General features: G+C 40.6%; 1 protein-coding gene across 10 annotated transcripts in view; it reads right to left on the bottom strand.

Annotated features, from left to right (window-relative positions):
• The window catches only part of HDAC4 (histone deacetylase 4), a 226,272-nt gene that overhangs the window by 174,203 nt on the left and 33,654 nt on the right, over positions 1 to 18,415 (bottom strand). For 8 of the 10 annotated variants that reach the window (XM_075934078.1, XM_075934072.1, XM_075934081.1 and 5 more), the window contains exon 2: positions 13,276 to 13,518. The exons of the other annotated variants lie outside the window; for them this stretch is intronic. In XM_075934078.1, coding sequence (XP_075790193.1) covers positions 13,276 to 13,297 — 22 coding nt within the window. In that variant the 5' untranslated portion in view covers positions 13,298 to 13,518. The remainder of the gene's footprint in view (positions 1 to 13,275; positions 13,519 to 18,415) is intronic. 10 annotated transcript variants of the gene reach the window in all.

Below are 18,415 nucleotides of genomic sequence, written 5' to 3'. Positions count from 1 at the left end.
GGTAGTAGCCGTAGGGTTTGAGTCTCAGCAGACTGCTATATCTGGAGTTCTAACTCTAGGCGAGCAGCACACTTCTGAATTTCTGATCTGCACAGCAGACTGTACTGCCCCCCTTCTGAGGGAGTCCCTACCACCAAAGCCCTAATAGGAGGAGGAGTGGTGGTCATGGAATCCCCATGTCCAGGACAATGCGTCCCAGGCCTTCCATTCAACAGGGTCTCCTGATCCCTTTTCAGCATTCAGTAGTAGTACCTGTGCCAACAAGCCGGGAAGCGGCAGATTATCTCTCTGCTGTGGGTATATTGATTCTCCTTTTGGAGGTCACAAACTGCCAATTTTCTTCCCTGTTCTTCAGTATCTCCTGCAGGGTCTTGGAGTCATTGGCGACTGTGCCCACAGTATCAAATCCTGGCTTCTATCCAGGAAGTCTTCCTTTTCTTTGATGCAACCCAGGATGAATCCTTGGACAGCCAAGCCTTTTTCTTCCAGTATGGAGACCAGTTTCCACTTCACACGGATGAAGTTGCTCCTGTCCTCCAGGAGAAAGGCAAGATGGCACACCCTGTGTGACTCACAACAGCTGACCCTTCACTAGCTACATTTCCCTCCTTGTTATGTATCAAGACCCTTTTCTGATGTGTATACTGCTCCCAGAAGCCTGAAAGGCAAAAACTCTATAGGCTCACCCCCAACAACATTTCACAGATTTCTTCCATTGGCTCAGACTCTTTGTGATATTGCTCTAATTATGCCATACTTACACCCATCATATGGTAATAATTGCCCACTGTGTTTTTGTAAATCCTCTTCAAGAGCAAGTATGTTAATGGTGTCATCCCTAACCACATCAAAATACATTTTCTTCCACTCCCCAGCACAGTTTTCATTTGGTACCATTCATGGGATGAGGAAATTAACTATAAAGCTAGCTCAAGTGAAAAGGTTGGTGGCCTAAAATTACACACACACACACACACACACACACACACACTCTTTTTATTATTTATTTATATTTATACGTGTGTGTTTATTTTAACACACAACCTAGTAAGTTTGTTACTTTTCTAGGTTTAATCTGGACATGTTGGGTGGGAACAGATCACTATTTTTCAGCATGAACTTGCACAAATACACAATTCTGGAAAATGTAGAAAGACATGCATTATATAATGTAATTCAAAAATACCATAAAATTATTTAATTAACGACTACATAATCCATATTTATAAGGGGCAGAGTTAAGCTTGTGTGCAACCTTAATTCTCACATGTACCTAACTATCTCATTATGAGTGTAAGTTTTAAATGAGATTTCCTAAATACCATTGGACTATCATCTCACTCCCACCACTCCTGAGAGACAGACCCCTCCTTAGGAGAACCATAAGTTAACTCCCTTCCCTCCTAAGCAACTCAGGAGCTATAACAGTTGTGTGTTGCAAGAGTTCTTACACATTTATGGCTCTGTGCACTTTATTGAATGAGCAGAAGTTTCTGTGAAGGAGTTCTGGCACCCTGCTCACAAAACCTCTGCTTCAGGGAAAACTATGTCCACATAAGATTTTCCATAGAATTGGTGCAGCAAACGACCTCATAAGATGCACTCCACTGAGTTTTTCATTACACATGTAAGGTCATAGCTTGTGCTTCTATAGCTGCACAATTTACAAACAGAAAAGTAGTTGTACAAAATGTGTTGAGCATATACAAAGTTTCATTATCAAACTCATAACTTAGCCTTCAGTGAGTACAGCATTTGAGTTATCCACTGAAAATGAGTTTCCAGTTGACTATCTACTTTAATTATGTTAGTTCTAGAATTTTAAAGAACAAAACAAAACCAACCATGTAGTATTTTACTGTTGGGGAAAGTTTTCCACTACTGAAAGACAGATGGATTTTTTTTGCTCACTTTTTTTTAAAAATTTTAGCCCACAAAATTGAACGAAGACCAGATTATTTTAAGTTTCAACTATGCAGGTGAAGATTTTGTTAGTTTGAGTGACTGCAACAAGAGGGTAAGAATGAAAATTGTTATGAAAACTTAATTACAGAAAGAACCATAACAATTACTATGACTCCACTATAAGTAAATGGCGAGATAATAAAAAGCATCTCTTATACACATAATGAATATAATACACACAATCAAATGCACACATCCTGCACACATCACTTAAGGGTATTTTTAAATGGCCACTAATAGTCTGACGTATAAAATATGCTTTTGATATTCATGAAGCTTTATGGATCGAATAAAACTAAGTTGCTGGCAACTCTGTTCTCTTGTATGTCGGATAAGATCCTGGTGCAATGACCGACTCCTCTAAGCTTTTCTCCTCCATATTGATCAAATTCACATGCATCTGATATCGCTCTCTTTTGACGGATTAATTTCTGATGTAGCGAATGGAACAAGATACCAACAAATCAAGTTTTAGACCAACAAAACTGAGAAAAGGAACTTATTTTGGACCAATCATTTTGTTTGGAGTACGTCAGCATCAGGCCTTGATTAGTAAGAAATTCTGTCCCAATAGTTCAAATAATATAAACAAGCCAAATAGAGCCAATACCAGACACACACCCATTAGCCTTCCTTGTTGAGCAAAAAACAAGTTCCTGAATCTATCCTTACTTATGAAGCAGATTTCTAATTCTTTATTCATTGTGGGGGCTTTTCTCTGAACCCTCTCCAATTGATCAACCTTTTTCTTGAATGACAGGAACCAAAACTGGACGAAGTGTTCCAGAACCAGTTTTACTGGTACCCAATACAGAAATGAAGTACCACCTAACCCCTACTTGAGATTCCCATCAATGCATGCAAGATTGTTTGCATCCTCTGCATCCTCTGGCCAAGCAGTTCATCCAGTCTGGCTGCCATGCTGTGGGCTAGCACTCTGCAAACGGTATGTATGGACCTTCAAGACCACATTTAAACCACTCAAGGACTACATGTGGGCCCCAACTGCACAGCTGCTGAAACTGGTATCCAGTGAGATACACATAGCACTTCCAGAATTAATGCCACCTTTAAACACCAAGGAACAATCTGCCACAACTATTCATTGTCAAACTATGCAGGACAGACACTTTCAGAATTCCCTCCCCACTCCCTCATCTATTTCCACCAGCAATCATTTTTCACTTCTGCTTAAATGCCAGACAAAACATCTTTAAGCTGCCAACATGCTCTCTACTGGCATTGCTAAGAGCTTTCTGGAAAGGTCAGGGGCTTGAAAAATCTGTGCAACATACCAGAGAATGCCCTATTAATACATGAAGCCTGGAATGAAAAATGAATCCCTCATTAGATGCTTTATGTGTTATTGTGGAAAGAGCACCATTGCGGTATTTGATAAGCCCACGCAAATGTAATAAGCATACTTCAAGAAAATGTTGGTCTAATAAGATGTTTAGAAGTGAGGGACTGACAGCAATATACATTGCACAAACTTGTACTAACAGGTGTTGTACTACCTGTTCTGCCAGTGGGCCTCAAACTGCAACCTAATCACTTTTTAAAATCCTATATACCTTGTAGAAAACATCTAACTCGCATACTAATCTCTGGAGTTCCAGATCCTTCCAGATTAAGAGGATGTTGACACAGAGATAGAAAATGAGAGAGGAGAACTCCAGCAGCACTCCTCCTGCTCCATTTTAATAGCAAGGCAACAGTCTAACAGATTGCTCCTGGCCTTCCAACACTCCAGTAAAAAGGTTGTACTTCCTCCACAGAGGCTGATCAATGTAATCGGGGAGGGGAAAAGAGTTAGTAAAGGCGATTATTTCTGGACCTGAAATGTATCAAGCAGTAGAATGCTGTGAAAAGAAAGCAAATATTCAAGTCATTTATAAACTCTTTATAGACATGGTAAAAAATAATCATGACAGTAAATACAAGGTTAGTCACATGTAAAACAGGAAAATATTAAGAACCTAATGAATGTGCAACAAAAGTTAGAGCCCTTCAACTCCTTTATTTCTATTTCAAATACAAATGATAACCTGACCAGATAGACAATATTTTCTGAACACTTCCTGTTCATCCAATTACACTGCAGGCGATGATTTCAGTTTACAGGTATTACTTTTTTCCTAAACAAACATGTGCACCAACATTCAATGCCAGGAAGGAAAGCAACAGAAAGCCTTATGTTGTGACTCAAGATTTTTTAAAGAAAGCAAATAAGATCAGGTTAAACAGATAGGTATGTTTTCACTGCAGTCAAGTCTATATAGGTGCTAGTGTTCTCAATACCATTGCACCTGAGGTCTGAGAAAAGAATCAAAATGAAGTCGGTGAATTAAGGTTCCCAAAAAAGGAGGAGTATTTATTAGGAGCTCACTTTTCTTTGGAGTGATACCCAACATGTTTTGTGTTCCTCAGACGCCTCAGTACCTTCCATGTAGGGTACATCTACACTGCAGTGTTATTTCAGAATAACTGACATTATTTCAAAACAACAAAATGCACATCTACACAGCAAGCCATTGTTTCAAAATGATGTCGAGCTGGAGGACTTACTCCAACTCCTGTAACCCTCATTTTGGGAGGAGTTAAGGAAGTCTAAAGAAGAGACCTCCCTGAGATCTGCTTTCTATTATCGCTCAGCAGCAGTTTGCCTGACTTTTCAAATCAGAAGCATCAGAGTCCAGCACGCCAACCAGGAGTGCAGAGACAAGCTTTGGCCACTACACACTCCAGCAGAGCATGAATGCATCCAGATCTAGGAAGAGCTGATGGTTGCTGAAATCTGAGCTTGCTCCAGATCTGTGGAACCACATCGTACTTGATGTTTAGAACACATTTCTCTCCAGGAACCTATGTGCATGAAGGTAGCTTTTAAAGAAAACAGAATTGTAGGTAACTAAAGCATATATATTTTTGGCAACAAACCCAAAAACACTCAAGACAAGGAACAAAGATCCCCATATCTGCAGCTAAGTGTAGGAAGAACAGGCACCCAATTATAATCCGATTAGTCCCCATCTCTATTTGGAACGTCCCAAGACGTCAGGGGCCACCAATGCAGTCCCAAACAATGGTTTTCAAGAAGAGTTCTCAAACTCAGTAGCACTACGAGGCACAAGCCCACAAGTGGGAATATGCAGATGACAGCAAAACAAGTGTGGTTTTATGTAAAGAAGGTACCTCAAATACGTCAACAAATGCAGCAGTCTGAATGTTTCTCCATGCACCACATGCTAGTATTCAAAAAAAAAGTCTGTATTCATGTCTTCTTAGAAATCACATACAAAGACAAAGTCATCTGTATTTTAATACCAACATCTCAGAGAAGCTGAAACATCCTCTATTCAAAAACATGAATTGTTCTAAAATGCTACATTTTCAGTTGAGAAGTATAACCACAGCAACCCAATTTTGCCATACCAGAAATGGGGGGAGGCAGGGAATTTTTTCAACCAAGAATAATGGATATGAGCCAAGATGCTGTTGAGCCAGAAAGTGCCGAACTCGAGTGTACTGTGACTATTTTACCCTGCCTTGAAAATGATTTCTGAGATATCTAGAGCATAAGCAATACACTTTTTGGGGGTGGCCAGGATCAACACACTGCACAGAACCGCTTCAAAAGTCTTAGGGCAACTTAAACAACTAGCTTTCCCAAGACAAGCCTGAATGCAAGTTTAAAGCTTACAGTTTGTGCTCCATGTTGACTTTACTGCCCACTTACAGCAGGTGCTCAATTCTCAACATAAGCCTTACTGAATATTCACTGTGGAAATCAGAATGAATACCACCGTGCTATTGTGTGACTGAATTGAGCCTTGCGACTCAGCCAGCCTATCAACAGATGTCCAGGTATTAATGCAATGGTATGGACTCAGTGCGCTGTTATCCAGCCAACCAATACAAACTGCTAGGGGGTTTCCTTACATATTTCAAGTTAAGAGTTTTAATTGATTCTGTGGTAGATATGGATACTATTTTCCTGGAGGGGATAAAACGCAATTATTTCTTTGAAAGCTTGTAACTAGTTTAAACTACCTGATAAATTTCCTGCCTTCCATTTCCTGCAGCAAGCAGTGTGTCTAGAGCGTATGATTATGATTGTTATAGGAAATGGTCAAGTAGATAATTTCAAAAGGGTTGCTATGAAGACAAATTATAACAAATGTACCTAGGTTTTTGTATAGCCTTCAGCACAAGACCATCGGAACATCTCACAGGAATAAGTGAGCTTTTACAGCACAGCAACCACAACCAAGTAGTACTATTGCCATGTTAAAGAAGGCAAATGGGAAGCACAGGGTAATTCAAAGTGACTTGCCCAGGGTGTCACAGGCAGGTTTGTTTGAGCTAGAAATGAATCCAGGACGTCAGAGGCTCAGTCCAGAGCTCTAACTAAAGCTGCAGAAGATAAACATGAACTGCAGTAAGGAAATACCAAGTCAGACAGGAGCTCAGATCTCTTCTGAATCACAAGGGAAATGATTTTGCCAATCTCTACGTAATTCTGCAACAGAAAATCCTCCTTAGCCTTTAACACAGGGAGCTGCTCACGAGCACTGGAACAGCAAGAGTTCAGGCATTTGGTATGGTGATATATGCTAAAGAATTATAAAATTTACTCTATTAACTATAACACATTTCTATTTTTAAATGCCCATTCTCATTTTGGAAATAAATTTGCAACAATATCTCATCTGAAAGAACAAATCCACAAATGCCTATTACTGAATCACCACTGCAGTAACTTGCAACCTGAAAAAAAGACAGCTTTAGAAAACAATCCACTTACTCCAGCATTCTTTCAGAGTTAGCTATTCTGCAGCTGTACAGCTAGCAACCTCTGGCCTACTTTCAGGCATGGGGAAGTCTGGCTCTGTGTTCACGTTTGCTATCGACAAGCAAAGATTTATGACAATATATTGACACTAGCTATTTCACAGCACATGCCAGAAAGAGGAGGAAGAATTCTCGTCAGGCAGGCACTTGGCAGCTCTTGAATTAAGTGCTAGGGAATGTAAGAGGAGTTCTTATGTGATGAAAGCCCATGCGGAAGAAGGAGCTACACAACTCTAACAGTAGCAGCAAGTACAACACACACAGATGAACATAATGTTGAGAGTCAAGGAGGCCAGTCGAAAATGGTTCTGAATTCATTAGTAAGTTGTATCCAATCAGCAGCTAGAATTGATAATACCTACTGGCTAGTAGGTATATATTTTCTCATGAAAAGAAATAAAATGCTAGGGTGTATTAACAGTCATTAGAAAATACTCAGTATAGTACTGTCAAGAGAAATCCATGTTATACTCCATAAGGAATACTGTGCTCAATTCTCGCTGCCCTGTCTCATGGAAACCACACATTGGTGCTTCAAGGGGAGCCTATAAGTTGGTCACTTTTTGCCTGAGGATTTTCAGCCAGAGCTTGTAACAGCTGCACTGTCCAAAGAGGCAGAAACAACTGAGGAACTAGGTGAACGATGACCACTTAAGGAAACTAATGAGAACAATCCTTTCCTTCCGATTGGTTGAAGCTGCTTAGGAGACAGGGCAACTATAAACCACATACCTTTGACTGTGTTTTACCAACACTACCTGCTGTGGCACCACCACAATAAACCCTGCCAAAAAACAGACCCATCCAACCGACCTTCCAACTCTGGAGAGAATAAAAATTGAATGCCAACCAGCTTGCCTCCTTAGAGCTTTTAGGCTTTTGTTTCCATCTGCAACATAAGACCCCTTTATCTGAGAAGATGTAAGGAAGTGCTCGCTTGCTTTCAGATGCTACAGCAACAGGGAGGTTGGCATATGTTCTTGGAGGAGTGGAAATCCCTTGATTAGGGAGATTCACCAGAGTGGATCAGAAGTGCTGAAACCAGTGTTACAGGAGCAAGAATTACCCCTTTGGTCTTCCATAAAAAGAAAGGAAATTTCTGCTCTCTTCTGATTAAAAATCACCCCCTTACTAGCTTCTTGTCCAAAAAACCCACCCTGTGTGTAGAAGCGGATGCTTTTCTCCTGCCTTATTGACTAAAAGTTGGAACTGGCATCAAAGCCTTTGATGTGACGATCTCACGTAGAATCAAGGTAAACAACTCAACAAAGTACTGTACATGGCCAAAGCCAGCCGGGGCATACAAAAATAGCTACTCTGCTCTGAAGGTTGCAACGGTTGGAACAGCCTCAGATTTTTATCCGATAGGAAAAAATAAAGTTTATCTGAAGCCAAGGCTGACAGTTCAAGCTCACCAACTGACCTTCATGCCTGTTACCAGCCCCATGTGAAGCTACTTGTGTGGTTTGGCAGCGCAGTACCTGGAAACAAAGTGAGTAAGCAGATTCTTGGAGAGAGGAAGGGGGTTCTGGACTGATTATTAGTTCTGTAGTTTCTTTGGCTGCCCAAACTCCACCAGGCCCACAGGAGCAGACCTTGTCCTTGGCAGACATGACCAGCCTCCAGCATCACTGGTTACACAGTGACTCCCCAGGAGTGGGCCGGTAGGGGCTGCAGAGCCCGCAGCTAAACCTTCTTAGGAGTGAGGCCAGCAGCTCCCGCCCTCTGTCCCCGCTCCAGACCACTCAGCTGCCACCACGAAGCCTCCTCCCCAGGAGCACGGCCAGCAGCAGCCCTGGCTGCATGGGCTGTGGGTGAACACACAGCTGGGGAAGGCAAGCCCTAGTCCCATCCCTTCTATTGAGGTCCCAACAAAAATACTCCATTCATTTATTCAGTTTGCAGAACAGTCCGTTCCTTGCCCACTCTCTCCACTTAACACTCAATGTTCTCCCTCCACCCCGAACATTCTGGGACCCCTTAGTCTCTCCATCCCAGATGGCACCATGGCCCCAATCCTCCCCACCGGCTGCAGCAGCACACCGGAGGCCAGGGTGCTCCAGCAGGGCTAACCCTAACCTTAATCCTGCCTACGCAGTTAACTGATTAAGATGGGATTGGACAGCCCTACTCAGGACCCATTTGTAAATGCTTATGTACTGTTGTAACCCAGTGCTTGGTATAAGGGTGGAGGCCCTGGGATGGGTTTGGTTGGATCCTGCCCATGGAGGGAAGAGGGTCTAACACCCCACACTTGTCAGATAACGTGCCATAAGAACGTACTATATTCATCTAGCATATCACAGCGTATGGCTAACTGGTTTTGCCAGAGCTCTGAAATTATGACCCTCACTAATTTTAAATCTTCTTTCTGCAGAAAGTTCACCAATGTTCTCTTGGACCAAGTATTTGCAAATTTGCCACCAAACCTATTCTCACAACAGCATGTTACAACAAGTACTACTGAAACTAGAAGCCCTAAGGAAGGGCCATGTCACAGCCCCTTTCCAAAGCTTCTAATTGAATAAGTGAACACTAAATACGCACCATTCCACTTCCATTCATTAAAAAAATGAGTAGCTTTTAAAAATCAGAGTTAGGAAAGCAGAGAGTATAAAGTCCAGTCTGCTATGAGAGAGGAAACTCCCTGACTCACTAGACACAGCTCAAACAGCTCAGGGATTATGTTTCAATGTCTTGGATAGCATATGACAACAGTGCCTGAAACCAAATATATACCGCTGAACAGAACACAGAGCGGTAAATACATGATAATGAAGAACAGTCTAACCGGTTTGCTAAACTAACTGGTCAAATACCCACAGGAAAAGAAGGGAGATTTAAATAGCTTTTTCCACTAATGTATCAACATGTTACAAAATGACTTGCTCCAGAAAATAATCACTAAAATTGGTGTCTAAAAAAACCGATTACATGAAGACAAGCTTAAACTATATGGCATGTCACAAGATGTGAAATTATACATGCCTTTGCTCATTTTAAGCTTCATCATGACCCTAAATAATATCTTAATTGGCCAAATTTTCTTCATTCCACTCTGCAGTAATCTCAGTATTATCTGTTTCAGCTTTATATAACCCTTCCTACTCCAACTATTTTTTCTGAGAACACAGTGTATCATATTTTCCTCCAACAAAATTGCACAGTAGAGGAATTAGTCACAATATCTATGAGCCTCAAAAAAACATTAGCTAATTACCATACTCTAGCAAGGAAGTTGTATAATCCAGCGATTAAAGGAGTAGTTATTCCAATTCTTTTGCATCAAGCCAATGCACTAAATCTGATGTTCTGAGAGCATGTGTTGCGATTTGGGCATGTCACCGTAAGATACCTGGTGCGATGCCATCCACCATAATCACTCTGCATGATCCCACAGTCCTTAGCATGCACCTTTAATTAATACTCTTCAACATATGCCAAGTGTCCAATGTACATCACCTTTTCAAACCAAATTTTTGATTCATCTGTAACAACCTTTTTATAGCTATTTCTGCACATCCCAGTTGTGGCAAGTTTGGGAATGGAGGACGAAGAGAGCCTTCTGTCACTTCAGTTACCAAAAGAAGTCTGCAGCATCCAATCAAGTTGAGCCAGGGCCTTTCTTTAGGCTGTGCACGTGATTAGCAATAATTATTTGGAGGAACATAACCAGAACAGCTTTCAGAGGAGAGATCTAGAAGCTGGCTTCAACAGGTTGAGAATGGTGCCAGAAGTACAGATTTCTACCTACCATTACAGAGCATGTTTTAAAAGAAATAGGCAAGAAGAATACCCCAGTGTAAACCACGGGAAAGTAAGTCATGATGCACCACTGAAGTCAGGCTCAACACTTGGAAAGATAGTTTGCCTCACTTTTAAAACTAACCTTTTATTTTGACTAACACTGACTGAAGTCAGAATTTCAGACTTGACAGGAATAAAGATAAGATAGGAAGCACAGTTCAAGATTAAATGGTCCCTTCTGAGAGCTGTATAAAGCATGTATTGATCTTCATTCTACACACAAGGGCAAGCTCTCTCACTCCAGATTTTCTTTATTTCCCTAAATAATTAGGGGGGAAAAAAAACCCAAGGAGTCAGCTGAAACAATATTCATGCTAGCAGAGATGACTGCTTCGAATTGTATTCTAGGGCCCTGTGTTTCCTAAGGAGCCCTTATTCACATCAATAATTACACTCTACCTACAACTCCTCCTACATACTGAATACTTAATTTGCAATATAGTCCATGTTTGGTCTTCGCTCTGAACGTTCATTTAATTCTGCTGTGCTGATTTTTTTTAATAAAATAACTTTAATCAATATTTTAACATCGAAGAGTTCCCAGATGGCAAGTGCCAAATCAGTCTTAACTAATATACAACCAGGTGAATGGGAACATGATGTATTACTCATTTAGGGAGCTAAGACTCATTTCAGAATAAGCTAGGCTGCAGCATAGCTAAAATTGTTTGGGGACTGTGAAAGAGTGATGGTCATAACAAAACACACAAAACCAACACTGGTTTGCACCTCTTTTAGAATTTCCAAATGCCCCTTTGCCTGTGCCATCAGCAAGGGCAGGGCCAGGCCTAGCAACTAAATATACAAACTGATGAAGACAAGGTTCTAGATGCTCATCTCTCTAATATCATAATTCTAAGAGCAGCAGAATTCAGATGAGTTGTGGCAACAGAAGGAAAAGTCAGAAGCAAAAAAACACCTGTTCTGCTACCCCTCCCTCACCAAGGCATCTGGTAGCAGCCTGCCATAACATTGCTTGGAAGGTGTTCATGGGGAATAAGGACCAACCCTTTAGCCAATGCCTTCTTACAGAAGTTCTGAGAAACATTCCCCAGGGTCCCTCTGATGTGGGAAAGCCCAGTAGCCACAGAGATTCTTGTTCTTGCTGTGCTCGCGTAAGGGAATGTGTAAGTACCCATTCGTTTGGAATTCAGTTCATCACGCAGTAATTGTACAAACAAGTCATTTGTACAATTTTACTTTTTCCATGCAAATATTCCAACACTCAAATTTTGACTTTAAGAACTAAATCAAAGAAACTTCTTCTTCTAGTTACTTGCTTGTCTCATTCAGTTCTGGGCCACGAGTTCCAAAAACAGGAACCTAATGTTAGAACTTCTATCCTAATGTAGGCTCCTAAATCCATGGAAAGGATTCTCTGTATTGCAGAGGAAACCAGCTAGCATCTCCCACTGTCTTCCTTGGCTCTACTCTATGCCCAGCATCAGAAACATTGAAGAGAATACCATGTCAAGTAACTTAAGCCTAAAGTAAAGGTTTTGCAAAAAAAGGAAAGTTATAAAATCAGCATTAATTGAAATGCCATATTGGGGGGGGGGTTCCTTTCTTGGGACTCCTTTCTATTCTTAAATAGAATAATTTAAGATTAACAAGACATTGTTCTAGTGCAAGACAACTTGAACTCAGAACTCACCCGACCAGTTTCTCTACCCAAACTGAATGAACTGTGAAGAGGCATTCTTTTTCCTTAGCTGAACCATATCCCTACAGAATACCAAGACTCCCTTATTTATTGTAAACCTACTATAGACTACATACACACAAAGCTGGAAAAAAGTGTGTGTTTCTCCTATGACTGATGATCAGAGGACAGAGATTCAGAGATATACTTGAGCCGCTAACCAGTTTAAACTGTATTAAAAGCACCCGTTTCCTAAATGCAAAGTTAATGTGGATTTGCCAAACAGTGAAAGTCAACAGTGAAGCTTCAGCTATAAATTCTTGGGTAGGAACTGGATATCAACAAAGTTTTCCTGCACAAAACAGAAGTTTTATACAAAAAGTCTTTCAATTATGATGCTCTTGACAAAAATACAGTGTTACAAAGTTTAAAGATATTTTGGCAGTCGACCTTAAATTAAGATGAACCAAGTAACTCTTTCTAACAAGTATTTTTGCTCATTAAAGGGGAAAGAGGGTGTTAAGTCATCTAGTTTACTCGTTAAATAATTGATATGAAAAGCACCAACAGAACCACAATCCTTCAATCACATGGAGACTACAAACCATTAACAGAGTACAGTATAATTCTAAAAGGAATTAAATATCTGAGCAAAAGGGAGTTCTTCAGAGAAACTGCTAAAAGGTTTAATGATACATAATTTAACAGATAGAAACATAAAAGGGAAAAATAATTCCCCACACTCTGGAGTGAGATTTAATATGGATGCAATCAATCTCCAATTTTATTGTAAGTTTCATTTTTAGATTAAGTATGTTCATGCAGAGAAGCTGGGTTTATTTTCTATTGTAACTCCAAAAAAATTGTTCATTCTGTATACAAAGTGCAAGTACTTCCAAGACAATTAAAAATCCACTTGCAATAAACAAGACATAGCTTATAATAGGTTGCCTTTTGCCAGCTCTTCTGATGATTTTTCTCTATATGGAAGGAAATTTTCCCCTTACCTGGATGGCTTTGGGAGCTCATCGCTAGTAATGTCTAGTCCTTTGGAAGGGATTCAAATGGGATCAATTTCCACACAACAGCAGCCCCGAAGAGCGCCAATGCTTCACCAACACACAGACACACAAAGGGGGATTAAATCATGAACACCAAATTAAATCCAGGGCACAATGACATTCTGTGCTGTAAACAAAGTAATCCAATAGGAAGGCAGAATATCTTCAAAAGGTTTTCAGAATGTGAACCTGTAATTAGAAGAAAAAGATTATATATTACACAATTAGGTTTCTTACAACTGCAAAAGCTATACAATGAGCACCACACAGTTTCTTGAGGCGTATTTTTAAATTAAGGTACCATTTAGAGGTAAAGAGAGACATCAAAATGTGTCGATGTGATTTTTTTTAGAACTTTTATAATTACAAGAAAAATGCACATAAATGAGCACCATATTTTTAAAAAAGCCATATATATCTTTAAATGTTTATTTTTTAATTAATTTGATACTTGAAGAGTACTGCAGGAAACCACTTCATTACCAAATTTTGCATCTTTCAACAGCCACATTCAGCCATATGTATGAATAACTGTTCTTCACCCATCTGTTCTCATTTGCCTCAACAGAAATCCAAAGAAAGATTTCTAAATGGCAGGTTACCATATGCCTCTAACAAATTATGTGGGGAAAAAAATCTTTAGACTTTAAAAATAGGAATAATCTAATATTTCTATAAATGGAAAAAGTAAAATAGACTCAAAAATAATCAGCTGTTTTCAGTCTTCTGGTTGGTCATACATTTGATGAAGACCTGTTAATCTGGTATACCCCTCAATCAGGGATGTTAAAATGTGTGTAATTAAGTAACCATGTAACTGATGAACATTTCAGCAGTTACACAGAGGGTAGCAGTCAACTCGCCAGGCCTAACGCACTGACCTGCCACAGCCATGAGATCCTGCTGTTGTTTCGGGGTCCTGCTAGCCCCTCCTCAGCCAGGGCTGCTTCAGCAGCTCACAAGGAGGGCCAGTTAACAGGTAAGCCACAGAATTACGAATTAACATCCCTAGAGTTACACCTTTCAACTCTAGGTGGAAGGACATGTCCTTCCACAACACCAGAACATATATACACAGTAAACAAGAGAAAGCGAGCTATGTCATCAGTAGTGTGCTGCGACACTTTTGTATGTTTATGTTCGATTTTGTATGCAAGTTGTTATTAAGAAATGGCAAACTTGGGGAAGGCAAGATAAACCAACAAGACAAGATAAAGATGTGGGGAGGAGGGCATGGAAAAGGTGAGAACTACTGCTCTGAATCTCTCCAGCTGTCCATGACTGCTAGATTTCAAGACCCCTTTCTGCTCAGAAAAAAAAAAAAAAAAATCAATCTGCAATTAAAGAAATCTGTCAGATCAATTGAGAACCAACATTTAAGGTTTCATAAGCACAAGATTTTTCAAAAAAAATGTCGTGTGTCTTAATTAAGATGACGACAGTTTTAAATGCTGTGTGTTTGAAACCTACACACTGTATCATTAGGCTAGTCCGAAAGAGACAGAAAATGGAACTAGCAGATTATGTTTCCACTGTCCAACTGCCAATGAAATGCAGAATATAAACAAGACAGTTAAAAAAAAAAAAGATTTTATTTTATCTTAAATGAACTAAGGTTTAGCTTGGTAAGGATGGTCACACACTCTTCCAGAGAAACTGACACACAGAAAAGACTAGACCAGAACAGGTCTATTTCAGCGTACCAGTAGATATTTCCCAGTAACTCCATCCCCTCAATTCACCACTCTTTGCCTTTATTTTAAATCAATTTTCTACCACATTTCTATTCTCTCCCCGCCCCCAGTTGTTCCAGACACCTCTACAGCAGCCCTCATATGCCAGTCCACATTTTGAGAGTGTCTCACAAAAATTGTTACGTGGTATTTTGTCCTTGAAAAGATTTACTGAATTAACTTCACTCTTCAGTATTCATCTGGCTGCTTTCTATTTATATCCTGCTGCCTGTGCCACCAAATTTTCAGTGGGCTAAGGCAGCACGATCTTATTGAACTGGCTCATGGCTCACAGTGCTATCAGATGGGTCTGGAAAAAAAATAACTGCCACCGGAATGGCTTTAGTAAAAAAATAAGTTGTAGTAGCCAAAGATTTTAAGGCTGTGGTACCTGATCTTTTCAACCTGCAGGACACGCATAGTGATCAAAACCCCTGTGTGCCACAAAGAGCAGAAAGAAATCCTCCAACATGAGCAGCCCCTGATGTGCACAGAGAAGGTCTACTCTGCTTCTGTGTCCCCCCTTGTCCCTTGCCTCAAGAGGCATACCAAGAAGGCAGGGAGGGAGAATGTCTGAGGATGGTCAATACCAGGCAAATCACCAGCTGAGCTTTGGTGGTCCCTAGGGGCTCATCTTGACTACATACCTTTTCTGAAAAAATGAGTACAGGATCTTTCAAAAAAAAAAGGGGGGGGGGGATTTTTTTTTTTTTTAAAGAACCACATCTAGACTGTGGTTTCTCTTTCGAAATACCCTTTTTGAAAGGCCGCTGGGACACGAAAATGCAAATGAAGCACAGGATATTTAAATCCCCGCTTCATTTGCGTTTTGAAAGTGCTTTATTTACATCCTTCTTTTAAAAGAGATGTAGTTTAGACACAGCCTTTAGGAAAAAGGAAGGAAGTGCTTATGTTTCCAGGAGCATGATGATAAACAGTCCTCCTTCCACTACCCACAAGAAGCCTACTGTTTCACCTCATCCCTCTTCTCTCCTCTATCACTGAATTTCCACCACACTTTTGATTAGTTCTAGAGCACTTGCCCCAGACCACTGTTTTCCCTGGTCAGCCAACACTGGGTAGAGGTTCACATATGAATAGGAGAACAACGTATGCGGTAAGAGAGTTTTCCAGATATGTTTGTACACATATGTTGCATGCAGGCAAAGCTTTCTATTCTGAAGCGAGTTAATTCATTAGTATCCAAGAATCCTATGCTGTTTTAACATGAGTGCATATGTTTTGACAATCTGCATAGCTCTTCCTTCCCTCTACCCACACTCCAGCTGCGTCAATGCATTAGTTACAGCTACATATTTGAACCAGCCAGTCGGTAAGATTATGACAGCCCCTCTCTTTACAAACCTCTGGGGTTGTGGGTTTTGGTTTGGTTTTAAGTTTAAACAGCTACTGAACTTCAATCAAGACCAAAACTTACTTACGGGTGAAACTCATAACATAAGAACATAAGAATGGCCGTACTGGGTCAGACCAAAGGTCCATCTAGCCCAGTATCCTATCTACCGACAGTAGCCAGCAACTCCAAGACAGGACTGAAAGAAAACTGGGCTGCTCAAGGCTGTCCATATAGCTGTAGTGATCTCATTTCAGACTGGAACCTTCTCTGAGATTCAGGCCTTTGATGCTACAAGATGGAGCACAGGGCACACTGTAATCATCCCAAATTAGACAAGAGACTTCCAACCGCTGCATTCTGTACTGACTACTCAGAGTAGTAGGCATGGTGCATATTACCCTGTCTGCTACAGACTGCAATGGCTTTACATTTACTTCTGTGCCCAACAGAAGGCCTCGTGACACAAGGCTTATACTATGTAAGAGTTAAGGACAACTTGTGTCATAGCCTTGTACAACCCCCAAGCTTTGTGAAAGACGCTCACTAACAGGAAGGAAAACGACTCACTATCACCAACAAGTCTTACTAGGACATGCAATCCCTCACTGCTAGGCCACCAGCGGCCAAGTCATTTCCACATGACAATTGCACAGTGTCCTACAAACGTTACAGGAACATTTAAGACTTGTTTCAGGATGGAGCGGTTAGGATACCACATCACTATCTTGATTAACCAGGCCGTTTCTGCACTTCACTAACCTCATCTCAGCCTACTGAAAGGCTGACATGGCATTCTGTCCCCATCTTTCAACTTTTGAGTTCAAAACATGTGCTGTGCAGAGCTTTGCTCCAGTTGGTTCATTCACAATGAAGTTAAGTTTGTATTTTTCCCCAGAAACCTATGCTATAATACCACCAAAGGTATCCCAGCTGTTAAAACTAAATCTGTCAATCTTAACAAGGGTATGCGTATCTTAAGTTTATCCTTAAGATCTACTTTATATTAACTATATATAACTGCAATTGCTACAGATAATTACAATACATGGTTTTAAAAAAACCATAAGCAGTAGGTGCTTTTGCTACAGTTTGTATACCATGGAATAACATCCATAGCCACATAAAATCAGAACATTAATATTACACGTGCACTGAACACCATCTGAAACAGCCAAGAGTGACTGAAGATTATGAACTACTAATTAGAACTGATGTGACAGGCACTTCCCTTAAACAAAAGGAGTGGGCTTATCCAAGAACAGCTTTGAGAGCTAACCAAAGGAACCCTCTCTTCGGAGAAACTGACCGCCATCTGGTGTCAGAGGATCATGGTTAGGGCCACAAGTTTCCAAAGCTGTGACCTCAGCCCATTCGGTAGGGACATGAGTAAGGGGAAGACTTGCTGTTCACTTGTCTGCATGGTAAATTAGCACATCCTTTAAAGCAAGGGTGGGCTGTTGCAAAAAAAGCAAATATGATTCTAGCTTGTATCAACAGGAGTGTTGTAAGCAAAACTCGTGAAGTCATTCTGCCGCTCTACTCTGCACTAGTTAGGCCTCAGCTGGAGTACTGTGTCCAGTTCTGGGCGCCACATTTCAAGAAAGATGTGGAGAAATTGGAAAGGGTACAGAGAAGAGCGACAAGAATGATTAAAGGTCTAGAGAACATGACCTATGAAGCCAGGCTTCATGAACTGGGCTTGTTTAGTTTGGAAAAAAGAAGATTAAGGGGGGACATGATAACGGTTTTCAAATATCTAAAAGGGTGTCACAAGGAGGAAGGAGAAAATTTGTTCCTCTTGGTTTCTGAGGACAGGACAAGGAGTAATGGGCTTAAAGTGCAGCAGGGGAAGTTTAGATTGGACATTAGGAAAAAATTCCTAACTGTCAGGGTGGTCAAATATTGAAATAAATTGCCAAGGGAGGTGGTGGAATCTCCCTCTCTGGAGATATTTAAGAACAGGTTAGACAGACATCTGTCAGGGATGGTGTAGACA

The sequence above is a fragment of the Pelodiscus sinensis genome, chromosome 7 (assembly GCF_049634645.1).
Source record: "Pelodiscus sinensis isolate JC-2024 chromosome 7, ASM4963464v1, whole genome shotgun sequence".
In the NCBI taxonomy this organism is placed as follows: Eukaryota; Metazoa; Chordata; order Testudines; family Trionychidae; genus Pelodiscus; species Pelodiscus sinensis.
The sequence above is the reverse complement of the archived record's forward strand: the minus strand, read 5'-3'. Positions and strand labels throughout refer to the sequence as shown.